A 14788-nucleotide genomic window follows, 5' to 3' on the forward strand; every position below is an offset into this window, starting at 1 on the left:
CCATTAACACCAATTGTAATAATAATAATTCATTTTGCCTAGGGACAGGCTGCCAGTATATATATATATATATATATATATATATATATATATATATATATATATATATATATATATATATATGTATATATATATATATATATATATATATATATATATATATATATATATATATATATATATATATATATATATATTTATATGTATATATATATATATATATATATATATATATATATATATATATATATATATATATATATATATATATATATATATATATATATATATATGTCGTACCAAGTAGCCAGAACGCACTTCTCAGCCTATTATGCAAGGCCCGATTTGCCTAATAAGCCAAGTTTTCATGAATTAATTGTTTTTCGACTACATAACCTACCTAACCTAACCTAACCTAACTTTTTCGGCTACCTAACCTAACCTAACCTATAAAGATAGGTTAGGTCTGGGGGGCCTCGTAGCCTGTTGGATAGCGCGCAGGACTCGTAATTCTGTGGCGCGGGTTCGATTCCCGCACGAGGTAGAAACAAATGGGCAAAGTTTCTTTCACCCTGAATGCCCCTGTTACCTAGCAGTAAATAGGTACCTGGGAGTTAGTCAGCTGTCACGGGCTGCTTCCTGGGGGTGGAGGCCTGGTCGAGGACCGGGCCGCGGGGACCCTAAAGCCCCGAAATCATCTCAAGATAACCTCATGATAGGTTAGGTTAAGTAGGGTTGGTTAGGTTCGGTCATATATCTACGTTAATTTTAACTCCAATAAAAAAGTTGACCTCATTCGTAATGAAATGGGTAGCTTTATCATTTCATAAGAAAAAAATTAGAGAAAATATATTAATTCAGGAAAACTTGGCTTATTAGGGAAATCGGGCCTTGCATAGTAGGCTGAGAAGTGCATTCTGGCTAGTAGGTACGACATATATATGTATATATATATATATATATATATATAATATATATATATATATATATATATATATATATATGTTCTTGTCTTGTCCTTACTCTCATGGTGGGTAGAGTAAATAGTTCCGTGATTTGGGTGTTCATGGTAGGTCGCTCTATTCTTATGTGAATTGCCTCAAGAATTAATTCTTATGTGAATTGAGGCAATTCACATAAGAATAGAGCGACCTACCATGAACACCCAAATCACGGAACTATTTACTCTACCCACCATGAGAGTAAGGACAAGACAAGAACATATCGATGCCAACACAGAAGACAATGTCCAACATAACAGGCCAATTACACTGGATTAATCTTTGTGTTTAGATAGGAGATGCCTCGTATGGGCCAATAAGCCTTCTGCAGCCCCTATGTTTATCCCTTATGTATCCCCCCATGTTTTCACCTTCATTGTATTATCACCTGACCTAATGCGGGTATAAAATCAACTAGTATTGTAAGATCTGTTCACTTGAGAATGAACTATGGAGGTTCGAAACGTCGTGCAAATTATACAAATAAGTGTAATACACTCTATAGTAAATCACTTCTTTTCTTCACCTTAAAAGTACGAAAATGAGTTTTGGAGAACTCCTATTTCAATTAAGCCCTGATGCTAAGAAAATAGTTAGAGGGATAGAAGCCCTAAACCAGAAAATAATAAATACAGAATATGCGGTCATATTCAATGAAACATGTTTGGAAGAAAACCTGCTGCCAGTATACACCAATATATATATATATATATATATATATATATATATATATATATATATATATATATATATATATATATATATATATATATATATATATATATATATATCCTAGTAAACAACACAGAAATCCTCGATAGATACAGCGATAGCAGGCGACTTGACGTTTGCGAGGCACTACACATCAAGAAGTCAACACCAGCAATCAACAGCCAATTAATGCACAACTATATTCTACCCACCTCAAGACTCCGCTCCAATATAGAAGCATCAAGAAATATGGAGCAATAGGCTTTCTACAATCACTTCTATTCAATACCCATTGTTTCGTGTTCTGTCTTGTGTTGATGAAATTAATACCTTATTAAATACCACCTCACCCCATCCACCTCACTCAAATGTAGATATAAACAAATCGGAGATGTGTAAGTTCTATTCAGTTGCGTATGTTTAAACTAAAGTCTTTGAAAATGTAATAAGTTTTACGAAACGCGCTCAAGTGTCGCGTCAGACTAGAAATAAAAATGAATTTTGGAGGATTGATTTTTGAATTACCACCAACAGTGAAAAGAAATGTACGAAAGATTGAGAAAATTCGTGTTAGAATTATTAATCTTACTTTTTCGGTCATATTTAATAATATATGTCTACAGGAAAGACTCCTACCAAAATATACTAATATATATGTATATATATATATATATATATATATATATATATATATATATATATATATATATATATATATATATATATATATATATATATATATATATATATATATATATATATATATATATATATATATATGTGACTGAAAACTCCACACCCCAGAAGTGACTTGAACCCAGACAGCCAGGAGCAAAATGCAATTGGTGTACATAGTGCCTTAACCACTCGACCAACAGTGACCGTACAAAAGACGATGGTAACTGAGGCTATTTCTCCCACCCACCCAACTGAGCGCCTGGCAGCTGGGTAGACAGCGCTTCGGATTCGTAGTCCAGAGGTTCCGGGTTCGATCCCCGGTGAAGGCAGAGACAAAAGGGGAAAACGTTTCTTTCACCCTGGTACCCCTGTTACCTAGTAGTACATAGGTACCTGGGAGTTAGACAGCTGCTACGGGCTGCTTTCTGGGGGGGGGGGGTGTAACTAAAAGGAGGCCAGGTCGAAGACAGGGCCGTGGGGCCGTTAAGCCCTGAAATAATCTCAAGATAACCTCAAGAAGATAACCGTCCCGACGGCACTTGGTGGTAATCTTGTGTATAGTTATTTCATCAAATCACCTCACTTTGTGGGGCCAAGTGAGCAACACACATGCAAACAAGCTTGAATGGTCCCCAAGCATATATGCGACTGAAAACTCCACACCCCAGAAGTGACTCAAACCCAGACTGCCAGGCGCACAATGCAACTGGTGAACATGGTGCCTTAACCCCTCGACCAACCGTGACCGTAAAAAGATGATGGTGGCCGAGACTATTTCCCCCACCGGCTCGACGGCACTTGGTGGTAATCTGGAGCATAGTTATTTCATCAAATCAACTCACGTTATGGGGTCACGTGAGCAGCATTGTGTTGCTCACGTGACAACACAATGTTCCTACGTATGTATACTCACCTAGTTGTGCTCACCTAGTTGTGTTTGCGGGGGTTGAGCTCTGGCTCTTTGGTCCCGCCTCTCAACCGTCAATCAACAGGTGTACAGATTCCTTAGCATATTGGGCTCTAACATATCTATATTTGAAACTGTGTATGGAGTCAGCCTCCACCACATCACTTCCTAATGCAATCCATTTGTCAACCACTCTGACACTAAAAAAGTTCTTTCTAATATCTCTGTGGCTCATTTGGGCACTCAGTTTCCACCTGTGTTCCCTTGTGCGTGTGCCCCTTGTGTTAAATAGCCTGTCTTTATCTACCCTATCAATTTCCTTCAGAATCTTGAATGTGGTGATCATGTCCCCCCTAACTCTTCTGTCTTCCAGCGAAGTGAGGTTTACTCCCGTAGTCTCTCCTCGTACCTCATACCTCTCAGCTCGGGTACTAGTCTGGTGGCAAACCTTTGAACCTTTTCCAGTTTAGTCTTGTCCTTGACTAGATATGGACTCCATGCTGGAGCTGCATACTCCAGGATTGGCCTGACATATGTGGTATACAAAGTTCTGAATGATTCTTTACACAAGTTTCTGAATGCCGTTCGTATGTTGGCCAGCCTGGCATATGCCGCTGATGTTATTCTCTTTATATGTGCTGCAGGAGACAGGTCTGGCGTGTCATTGTGTGTGTGTGTGTGTGTGTGTGTGTGTGTGTGTGTGTGTGTGTGTGTGTGTGTGTGTGTGTGTGTGTGTGTGTGTGTGTGTGTGTGTGTGTGTGTGTAAAGGCTTATATCGAGATCCCCCACAAGGTGGAACTCGTGACCTCGCCCAGGATGCAACCCGGCAGCAAACTGGCCAGGTCCTGGGTTAGGTTTAATGGTTAGAAACCTGAAAATAGGTTTTAACCTATTTTCTATTAGATGAACAGATGCATTAGGTGATGGGAAACATGGCCAACCATTTTTCTCCCGGCCAGGATTCGATCCCGGAAATTCCGAATGCGAGGAGGGAACGAGCCCGACTGTATTATCAGGACCTTTACGAACATGCATGGCTGATAGACTATCTTGCACCAGCTTTAGTTCTGCAAAATTGCAAAGGTATTGATAGACTGAAAAAAATGCAAAATGAAGCACTTAGAATTATACTTGGCTGTCCTATAACTACCTAAGTTCTAAGTTCTCAATATACTGAAAAAAATTAATATATCTAGCATTCGAGATAGAATATTTGAAATTAATCTTATGATGAGACTAAAGCTTCTGCGTAATAACAAAAACAACATTGTGTCAGTTGAACTGTTAGAACACATTCGAAATGGAACAAGCGAATCTAATTGGATTCAAAGAACAGCCACTCATATTAATTTAAAATGATGTGACTGGGCGATTTATATACAGATGAAAGAGTACAGCACTTCCTTCCACCCTGACAGATAGTACCTTTTGACATCCTGACGCCTGCATACCCCACCAAGAAACTAATCACAAACAACCCCTCATGCTCAGCTTACTGCTAAATTAAGCACCATAGAACACATGCACAATATACAAACTGAAAAGGGAGGGCAAGAAGTGCTGTTATTGCTCATCAGCCCGATAGAAGCACAATTCAAAGGAATATATGAATTAGTAACTGGGCATCCACAATGCAAGCTGAGTTGGTAGCAATACTGGTAGCAGTCGAAATTATTGACAACACTGAAGTAGACAGCTTAATTATTTCCGTCTCCCTTTCCTCACTTCTAGTAGTAAACAGTTTGCAATCAAGTTATAACGTGCGTGTCTCAGAAGCTAGACGTAGATATATAAGCATACTTAGCAAGAGGGTAAATATAAAAATGTTGTGGATTCCTCACATTGGCTTGTAGGAACAAGATAAAGTTGACACCCTTGCTACGACTGCAGTAAATAAAGACAGTATTGAACGGAATCTTGAGTTATCAAATTGGTCCCTTAAAAGGGTCATTAGACGAGAACTCCTGGATGGATTTGAAGAAAGTAGAACAGTGCAAACTGGAACAAGCAGGTCCATTGTTCATCACAATGAAATGTGTGAAGTAAAACATGTGTATGGGGCAAGTAACGAAGTCAGTAGACTAACAGATGTTGTCACAGCTCGAACAAGACTTGGCTACAAGTATCTCTGGCAGTTCGGCTTGTATAGGGATCTAGATGAAGTAAAGTGAATAGTGTGTGGACAAAGACAGGGGCACACACTTGAACACTATATCTTGGACTGTAGTAAAATTTAGGCATTTAGAGATAAATCTAAACTCACGCTGTATGATCTAGCTACCTATCTTATTACCAAGGGTAAAATACCTGAAATCCTTGCAATGTATCCATATTTCGCTTCCAGTAGATAAACGACATATGAGATTAAGAAACGAGTAGTGTATTGTGAAGACTATTAATAAACAACAGCTCCCCAATGACTCTATATCTCCATTGTTCAAACAATTATGTATTAGCGATAAGACCTACCATTAATGTATAATGACTTACTGTAAATATATAGCTCTTGAAATAGAACATTTTCTGTAACTAGCTGACATGTAACTATAAGGTGTGAAGGATAGATGGAATTGTTTATGTAATAATTTAAGATGAGGTCTGATAAAGACCTTTTGTGCCCTCTATAATGCTTTTTGCGCTACCGCTCACAGTATGAGTATGGGGTGCACAATAAACTAGCCGCCTCTGGTGGCAACAATCAATCAAAAATCATGCATGACTATAAAATGAGAAGCAATACTGTTTACACAATTTGCCACATTGAGCGACATCCCATTAAACACAAGAGAAACCAATTGCCTTTACCTGTTGCCATGTCTGAGTGTTGGTTGGGTTGAAGTGGTCTAGGGTCTGAGTAAACCAGAGCTCAGGGTAGTCCTGGGCGCCCTCAGGCAGCCTGGTCCTGCCGTGTCTGGTCAGCCCCGCCGCCGCCACGGTCGCCGCCAGGGACACACACACCACCAAGGCTGATAGACACTGCATCACAAAGTATACTCTGTTCTCAAAGTATCCTCTCAAGTAACGGAAATCTTGAGCGCCAGACAATGTATATGCTTGAAGGTCTAGGAAGCGACTGGGGCGGAGGACTAGCGCCGGTGCCTCTCCTGCCTCTCTGATACCACTTTATCTCCTTACGTCACCTTATCTGACTCAGTTATCTCCACAAACACTACAAATATTTAATTTATAATGTTTTACTGAAAATACTGATCAGTTGGGGGCAAAGGTGTTAACTGAGTAGCCCATGAGATAAAAGTCGTTTTCACGCAATTAAACTTCTTTATAATGGGTTTGGTATTTTGCTTAAGGCCTATCAAGTGCAGGAGGCCTATAAGAGCCACCACAAAAGTACCAGAGATGAGTACTGTTGGGAAATATATTCCTTGTTACATATCATCATTGTAGAGATGAGTACAGACATGATATAAATTGCTTGTTACAGTACCAGTAGTGTACTGGTACTGTGGCCGACGCGGGGAGGCGCCTGTATGGGGCTGCTGGTGGCGGGTCTTCCTCAGGAGTGCCAGCACCAGCAGCAGTTGTTCCCTTCAACACTAGATGGCTCTTCGTATTGTGTATAACGAGTCTTTACAGAATAGAAATTTGCATTAACAGGAAGACTTTTGTCATTTAAGTTCTTGTTATAATAATATTATATTACTAATATAATATTATTAATATTATTATAATATTAATAATATTATACTGTTAATATAATGCTATTAATATTATTAATATAATATTGTTAATATTAATAATATAGTATTATTGAATTGGAATGAGAGCATCGCCAGGTCATCAAGAAGTAAAATTACCAAACAGTTCGTGAAAACCGACCATCCTAGCCTGCTAAAGCAGCCAGAAGAAAGAAGTAAGAAGAACACTGAAGTACGAAGACCAGCGAATGAAGAATGAATACCCAAGAATGACGTGACACTAACAAATATCACCAACAGCCAGCTGCTTGAGAGCCCAGCCCCTGCGTGTACTGCCAAGATCACTCCACTCACGATCAGCCAGCTGCTTGAGAGCCCAGCCCCTGCGTGCACTGCCAAGATCACTCCACTCACCATCAGCCAGCTGCTTGAGAGCCCAGCCCCTGCGTGCACTGCCAAGATCACTCCACTCACCATCAGCCAGCTGCTTGAGAGCCCAGCCCCTGCGTGTACTGCCAAGATCACTTCACTCACCATCAGCCAGCTGCTTGAGAGCCCAGCCCCTGCGTGTACTGCCAAGATCACCTAACTCAGCCTTACATGAATCATCCCAAGATCAAACCCTCGGTGGCTGGGTCACCGGTCTATGTCTCCCGCCTCCACCTGTATCCTGCTCCTTTATTAAGTTCTCTCCATCCTCGCCCTTGCCTTCCGTCCCCTTTTTACCAGCTCTATGGTCCATGGAATTGGAATATGACTATCAGTCCTATTTCATCACCAGTCTAATTCCTCCACCAGTATTATTCCTCCACTAGTCTTATTCTTCCACCAGTCTAATTCCACCACCAGTCTAATTCCTCCACCAGTCTAATTCCACCACCAGTCTAATTCCTCCACCAGTCTAATTCCTCCACCAGTCTAATTCCACCACCAGTCTAATTCCACCACCAGTCTTATTCTTCCACTATTCTAATTCCTCCACCAGTCTAATTCCACCACCAGTCTTATTCCACCACCAGTCTTATTCCACCACCAGTCCTACTCAGCCACCAGTCGTATTCCTCCGCCAGTCTAATTTCTAGACCAGTCTAATTCCACCACCAGTCTAATTCCACCACCAGTGTAATTCCTCCACCAGTCTTATTCCTCCACCAGTCCTAATCCACTTCCAGTCTAATTTCACCACCAGTCTTATTCCACCACCAGTCTTATTCCACCACCACCAGTCTTATTCCTCCACCAGTCTAATTCCACCACCAGTCCTAATCCACTTCCAGTCTAATTCCACCACCAGTCTTATTCCACCACCAGTCTTATTCCACCTCCAGTCTAATTCTACCTCCAGTCTAATTCCACCTCCAGTCGTATACCACCACCAGTCGTATTCCACCTCCAGTCTAATTCCACCTCCAGTCTTATTCACCCACCAGTCTTATTCCACCTCCAGTCTAATTCCACCTCCAGTCTAATTCCACCACCAGTCCTATTCACCCACCAGTCTTATTCCACCTCCAGTCTAATTCCACCTCCAGTCTAATTCCACCACCAGTCTTATTCCACCACCAGTCTTTTCCACCTCCAGTCTAATTCCACCTCCAGTCTTATTCCACCACCAGTCTTAGTAAATCCACCACCAGTCTTATTCCACCACCAGTCGTATACCACCACCAGTTTTATTCCACCACCAGTCGTATTCCACCACCAGTTTTATTCCACCACCAGTCTTATTCCACCACCAGTCTTATTCCACCACCAGTCGTATTCCACCACCAGTCTTATTCCACCACCAGTCTTATTCCACCACCAGTCGTATTCCACCACCAGTCTTATTCCACCACCAGTCTTATTCCACCAGCAGTCTTATTCCACCACCAGTCTTATTCCACCAGCAGTCTAATTCCACCACCAGTCTTATTCCACCACCAGTCTTTTTTTTGAGATATATACAAGAGTTGTTACATTCTTGTACAGCCACTAGTACGCGTAGCGTTTCGGGCAGGTCCCTGGAATACGATCCCCGCCGCGAAGAATCGTTGTTACAACCAAGTACTCATTTCACTGTTGCGTTAAACAGAGGCTACAGTTAAGGAATTGCGCCCAGTATATCCTCCCCGGCCAGGATACGAACCCATGACATAGCGCTCGCGGAACGCCAGGCGAGTGTCTTACCACTACACCACAGAGACTGTAACTGTAACTGCGATTGTCTTATTCCACCACCAATTTTATTCCACCACCAGTCGTATTCCACCACCAGTCTAATTCCACCACCAGTCTTATTCCACCACCAGTCGTATTCCACCACCAGTCTAATTCCACCACCAGTCCTATTCCACCAGCAGTCCTATTCCACCACCAGTCGTATTCCACCACCAGTCTTATTCCACCACCAGTCGTATTCCACCACCAGTCTTATTCCACCACCAGTCGTATTCCACCACCAGTCTAATTCCACCACCAGTCTTATTCCACCAGCAGTCTTATTCCACCACTAGTCTTATTCCACCACCAGTCGTATTCCACCACCAGTCTTATTCCTCCACCAGTCATATTCCACCACCAGTCTTATTCCACCACCAGTCGTATTCCACCACCAGTCTAATTCCACCACCAGTCTTATTCCACCAGCAGTCTTATTCCACCACCAGTCGTATTCCACCACCAGTCTAATTCCACCACCAGTCTTATTCCACCAGCAGTCTTATTCCTCCTCCAGTCCTATTCCACTACCAGTCTTACTCCACCACCAGTCTTATTCCTCCACCTGTCGTATTCCAGCACCAGTCTAATTCCACCACCAGTCTTACTCCACCACCAGTCTTATTCCACCACCAGTCTTATTCCACCAGCAGTCTTATTCCTCCACCAGTCCTATTCCACTACCAGTCTTACTCCACCACCAGTCTTATTCCTCCACCTGTCGTATTCCACCACCAGTCTAATTCCACCACCAGTCTTACTCCACCACCAGTCTTATTCCACCACCAGTCTAATTCCACCACCAGTCGTATTCCACCACCAGTATTATTCCACCACCAGTCTAATTCCACCACCAGTCTTATTCTATCACCAGTCTTATACCTTCACCAGTCTTATTCCACCAGCAGTCATATACCTCCACAAGTCCTATTCCACCACCAGTCTTACTCCACCACCAGTCTTACTCCACCACCAGTCTTACTCCACCACCAGTCTTACTCCACCACCAGTCTTACTCCACCACCAGTCTTACTCCACCACCAGTATTATTCCACCACCAGTCTAATTCCACCACCAGTCTTATTCCATCACCAGTCTTATTCCTCCACCAGTCATATACCTCCACCAGTCTTATTCCATCACCAGTCTTATTCCACCACCAGTCTATTTCTACCACCAGTCTTATTCCATCTCCAGTCTAATTCCCCTACCAGTCTAATTCCACCACCAGTCATATTCAACCACCCTCTTATTCCACTACTAGTCTTATTCCTCCACCAGCCAGTAGGGAAAAAGGAGACCCGGACCATCCTTGAGCCATCCTGCGCCATTGCTTGCGATGTTACAGGATGATGCAAGCTCAATATCTCGCAATATGATGAATGATGCAAGATGTTGCAAGCCGAAATGTTGCCAGATAAATGTTGTAAGATGTTGCAAAATTTTGCACTTGAACGAAATGAAAAGGGAAAGCTAAAATATAGTGGACAAGTATTAAAATATCAAAAGGAACATTCACGGGAAGTAGGTGAATGAGGAGAAAGGAAAACAGATCGATATTGCAAGTGAGTGAAGTGTAATGTACAAGTATCAAAATGTATAGGGGTAAAATAACCAAAAGTATTGTTCTGAGGAGATAGGTGTATGAGGTGCAAGGAAAAGCAAATTGATTATGCAAGAGAGTGAGTGAAAATGTAAAGTCGAAAAGTATTGGACAAGTATCAAAATGTGTAGCGGGTAGGCTGTTCCATGTGGAAGAACTATAGAAGGATAAGGGCAAAAAAATGATTATGACCTCACGTAAGTAACAGCAGAAAGGGCCCTTCCCTTCTATAGGATGTGAGAGCAGGGCTGCAGGAGCTGAAGGACCACTGGATCAAAATGTTTTATATATATATATTTTTTTCAGAATGGCTTATCTCATTTGGCGTGCATCTCCTAGTAATTCTTTTTCGACTTTTTCACCTGATGCGTCTGTTCACATAGCAGTAAATGGATATCTTGGAGATAAATATCTGCTGAGGGCTGCATCTTTTAAGTATACTACAGTAGACCTTCAAAGGTATTGATGAATTATTATTAAGTCTGCTGACAGTGTAGGCTACTCTGTTGTTTTTTCTGACCACACTTATATGTGTCGCCTTCCTCCGGAGGGTAGCATCTTCACAGTAGAACTCTGCTATTCTCTATGCTCTTCGTCTCCTGCTTTCCCAGAGGCAATCCTCCTTCGTGGTAGTAGTTGACTCTCGTAGTGCCCTCATGGCTTTAGGGTCCTTTAATCCAGTCTATCCTGTGGTCATCGAGATTCAACATTGGCTGTTTCTTATCTCCAGTAAATTTAAATCAGTTGCGTTTTGCTGGGTTCCCAGTTTTGCCTCTTTAAATGAGCGTGCGGATGCTGCCGCTAAGGACGCTATCCGCACTTGTCCCATCTCCCATAAAGGTGTTCCTTATTCTGACTTTTACCCAGTTATTCATGCCTCCATCCTTGCCCGATGGCAGAGTTGTTGGTCTTCTGTTCTTGGTAACAAACTGCGGACTCTTAAGAGTTGTGTGTCCCAGTGGCCTTCCGCCTGCCACCGTAACCGGTGGTGGGAAACGGCTCTGGCTAGGTTACGTATTGGCCATACCCGTTTAACTCACGGTCACTTGATGGAGCGCCGCCCTGCTCCTTATTGTCCGAATTGCATTGTCCCTCTTACGGTCGTACATATCCTTGTTAAATGTCCTGACTTCCAGGACGAGCGTGTGTCTTGTTTTCCGACTGTCCCCCGCGGTCGTTTGTCCCTTAATAGAATTCTTGGCGACTCATACTTTTGATATCGTTCACCTTGTGCGTTTTTGTTCTCGTATTGGCATCCTTGGTGATATTTAGTGCCCTCTGATTATCCTGCACTCTGATGGTGCTACATAGCCTTCCCGGTTTGGTGCCTTCTATTGATATTTACTTACTTACTTACAGCGGCTCGAGTGGGTATTTGCACGTGTCGACGAAGTCAGTATTGGAGCCGCATCCCTTAAACGTGTGAGGTTGAGCCCCTCTCCAAGTGCCAGAAGCATCCAGGGTAATCTCCTGGTCAAAATAAGCACTCTACGGAATTTTGGGTTGGTTGTCCGAAAGGAATGACTGATAACCGACCGACATCATCAACATCATATTATCAGTCAGGCAGGTAGTTTTAACATAGGAGAGACAATAAGAATATTTTACAAAGAAGATAAAGCTCTCACATACGCCAATCAACGCAACCACTCAGACCAACACCATGGACTAACAGTTCCAACGCTCACCAGAAACTAATAGGGGTGGCACCCTACCACAATACGGACACCACCTACCCATCAAATGCGTATATAACTACCCCCTCTCCAACAATGGTAATACTCGTTTATCCCTTTATCATTCATTCATTATGTTATCTTATATCTTAACCTGTTTTATGTTAATACTTATTGATAACCAATGACTATAGCCAACTCATCTTGATATTTTTATTGTTCAAGCAAGCTTTCTAGTTCATCTCTGATTTAAACATCTTCCATTTAGCAGTATTGTTTTTCGATCCGTGGCTCGTTAGTTCTGGTGCACATAGATTAAGAGAGTGCAGTGTTATTATTATTATTATTATTATTATTATTATTATTATTATTATTATTATGTTATGCATGTCTTCGCCTCAGTTTCTTCTTACATGTTCTTTAACATTCTCAGATGATTCTTACATATTCTTACATGTTATCTTTACAGCATGCTACACGTTCTTCATGTTCTCAGTCAGCTCACTACTCTCTTATTCTCATTACTTCTTCCTTGTTCTCACTCAGTTCAATTCATATTCTTCCCTTATTCTCTGTTCTCATTAATATCTCGTTTTTTTGTTTTGTTTCTTCCATTCAGTAGCTAAATCATTGCTACGTATTATCAACGGTATTACTGTGTCAACAAATAATATTTTTTTTTGTTAGTTCAAACTAAATATTTTAGTTATTTACAAAGCATTTATTTACCGATTCACCAAAATTTCATTGTGAAACTGGGTCAGTGTATTTCTGCTTATCAACTCATACCAAGCAATGTTCTTAAAGAAATGGTTGCTTTATATAGTTGATTGATATCAAAATAAAATATTATTATCTATATCAAAATTGATTTTTCAGAGTCATTGAGAATACACACATTGACATCAAATTACTTTTCACTCCATCTAAACCCATCCTCAGTGGCATCAAAGATGATTTAAAGACCAAAATGATTCTTCCAGCACATCAAGTCTCTCACTGCGAACATCAGAACTGCCTTCAGAACTTTGTATACCACAAATGAAAGACCAAACCTGGAGAATGCGATTACAGCATGGAGCCCATATCTTGTCAAGCACAGGACTCAGATGGAAAAAGTTATTAAGTATGCCAGTAGGGTAGTTTCAGAACTAAGAGGTGAGAGTTATGAGGAAAGGCTTTGTGAAATGCACTATTCATCACTGGAAAACAGGAGAACTCGGGGAGACACGATCAATACCTACAAATTCTAAGAGGAATCGACAGGAAAATACACATCGCTATACCCTTTAAAACTCCATGTATTAGGTTGTTTCACATATTTGTTTCTGTTGCATGGCTTATGCATAGCTTATGCTAAACAGCATGATCACACCATATCCAGAGCTGTTCTTCTTCTCACTAAGCTATCTTAGTTTAGTTATCGTGTCTACTATTACATCTCTATGCAATTATGCACATACACTTGCAAATACACACGCACATACATATATATCTCTTCCTCCTTTTAGAAGAAACATGGAGATACCAGCTTGATGAGGTTCTAGGAGTTCTTCTATTCCCCAAGCCCGGCCCGAGGCCAGGCTTGACTTGTGAGAGTTTGGTCCACTAGGCTGTTGCTTGGAGCGGCCCGGAGGCCCACATACCCACCACAGCCCGGTTGGTCCGGCACGTTTTTTTTTAGAAAACAGTCTAGTTTTCTCTTGAAGATGTCCACGGATGTTCCGGCAATATTTCTAATAGTCGCTGGGAGGAAGTTGAACAACTGCGGACCTCTGATGTTTATACAGTGTTCTCTAATTGTGCCTATGGCACCTCTGCTCTTCACTGGTTCTGTTCTGCATTTTCTTTCATATCGTTCACTCCAGTATGTTGTTATTTTACTGTGTAGATTTGGGACGTGACCCTCCAGTATTTTCCATGTGTATATTATTTGGTATCTCTCTCGTCTCATTTCTAGTGAGTACATTTGGAGAGCTTTGAGACAATCTAAATATTTAGGTGCTTTATCGCGTCTATGCGTGCTGTATGTTCTCTGTATTCCCTCTATTTCAGCAATCTCTCCTGCTCTGAAGGGGGAAGTGAGTACTGAGCAGTACTCAAGACAGGACAACACAAGTGACTTGAAGAGTACCACCATTGTGATGGGATCCCTGGATTTGAAAGTTCTCGTAATCCATCTCATCATTTTTCTGGCTGCCGCAAAATTTGCTGGGTTATGCTCCCTAAACGTTTGGTCTTCGGACATCATTATTCCCAAATCCTTGACATGCTGTTTTCCTACTATGGGCAGATTCGATTATGTTTTGTACCCTGTATTATGTTTCAGATCTTCATTTTTGCCGTACCTGATTACC

At 41.4% G+C, this 14788-nt stretch overlaps 1 protein-coding gene across 1 annotated transcript in view; it reads right to left on the reverse strand.

Moving 5' to 3' along the window:
• The window catches only part of LOC123758394 (putative serine protease K12H4.7), a 102230-nt gene extending 95844 nt beyond the window's left edge, over nt 1–6386 (reverse strand). The window contains exon 1 of the mRNA XM_069322429.1: nt 6103–6386. Within this exon, the coding sequence (XP_069178530.1) occupies nt 6103–6279 (177 nt within the window). The 5' untranslated portion in view covers nt 6280–6386. The remainder of the gene's footprint in view (nt 1–6102) is intronic.
• Nucleotides 6387–14788: the final 8402 nt, after the last annotated feature.

Source organism: Procambarus clarkii, chromosome 11 (assembly GCF_040958095.1).
Source record: "Procambarus clarkii isolate CNS0578487 chromosome 11, FALCON_Pclarkii_2.0, whole genome shotgun sequence".
NCBI lineage: Eukaryota > Metazoa > Arthropoda > Malacostraca > Decapoda > Cambaridae > Procambarus > Procambarus clarkii.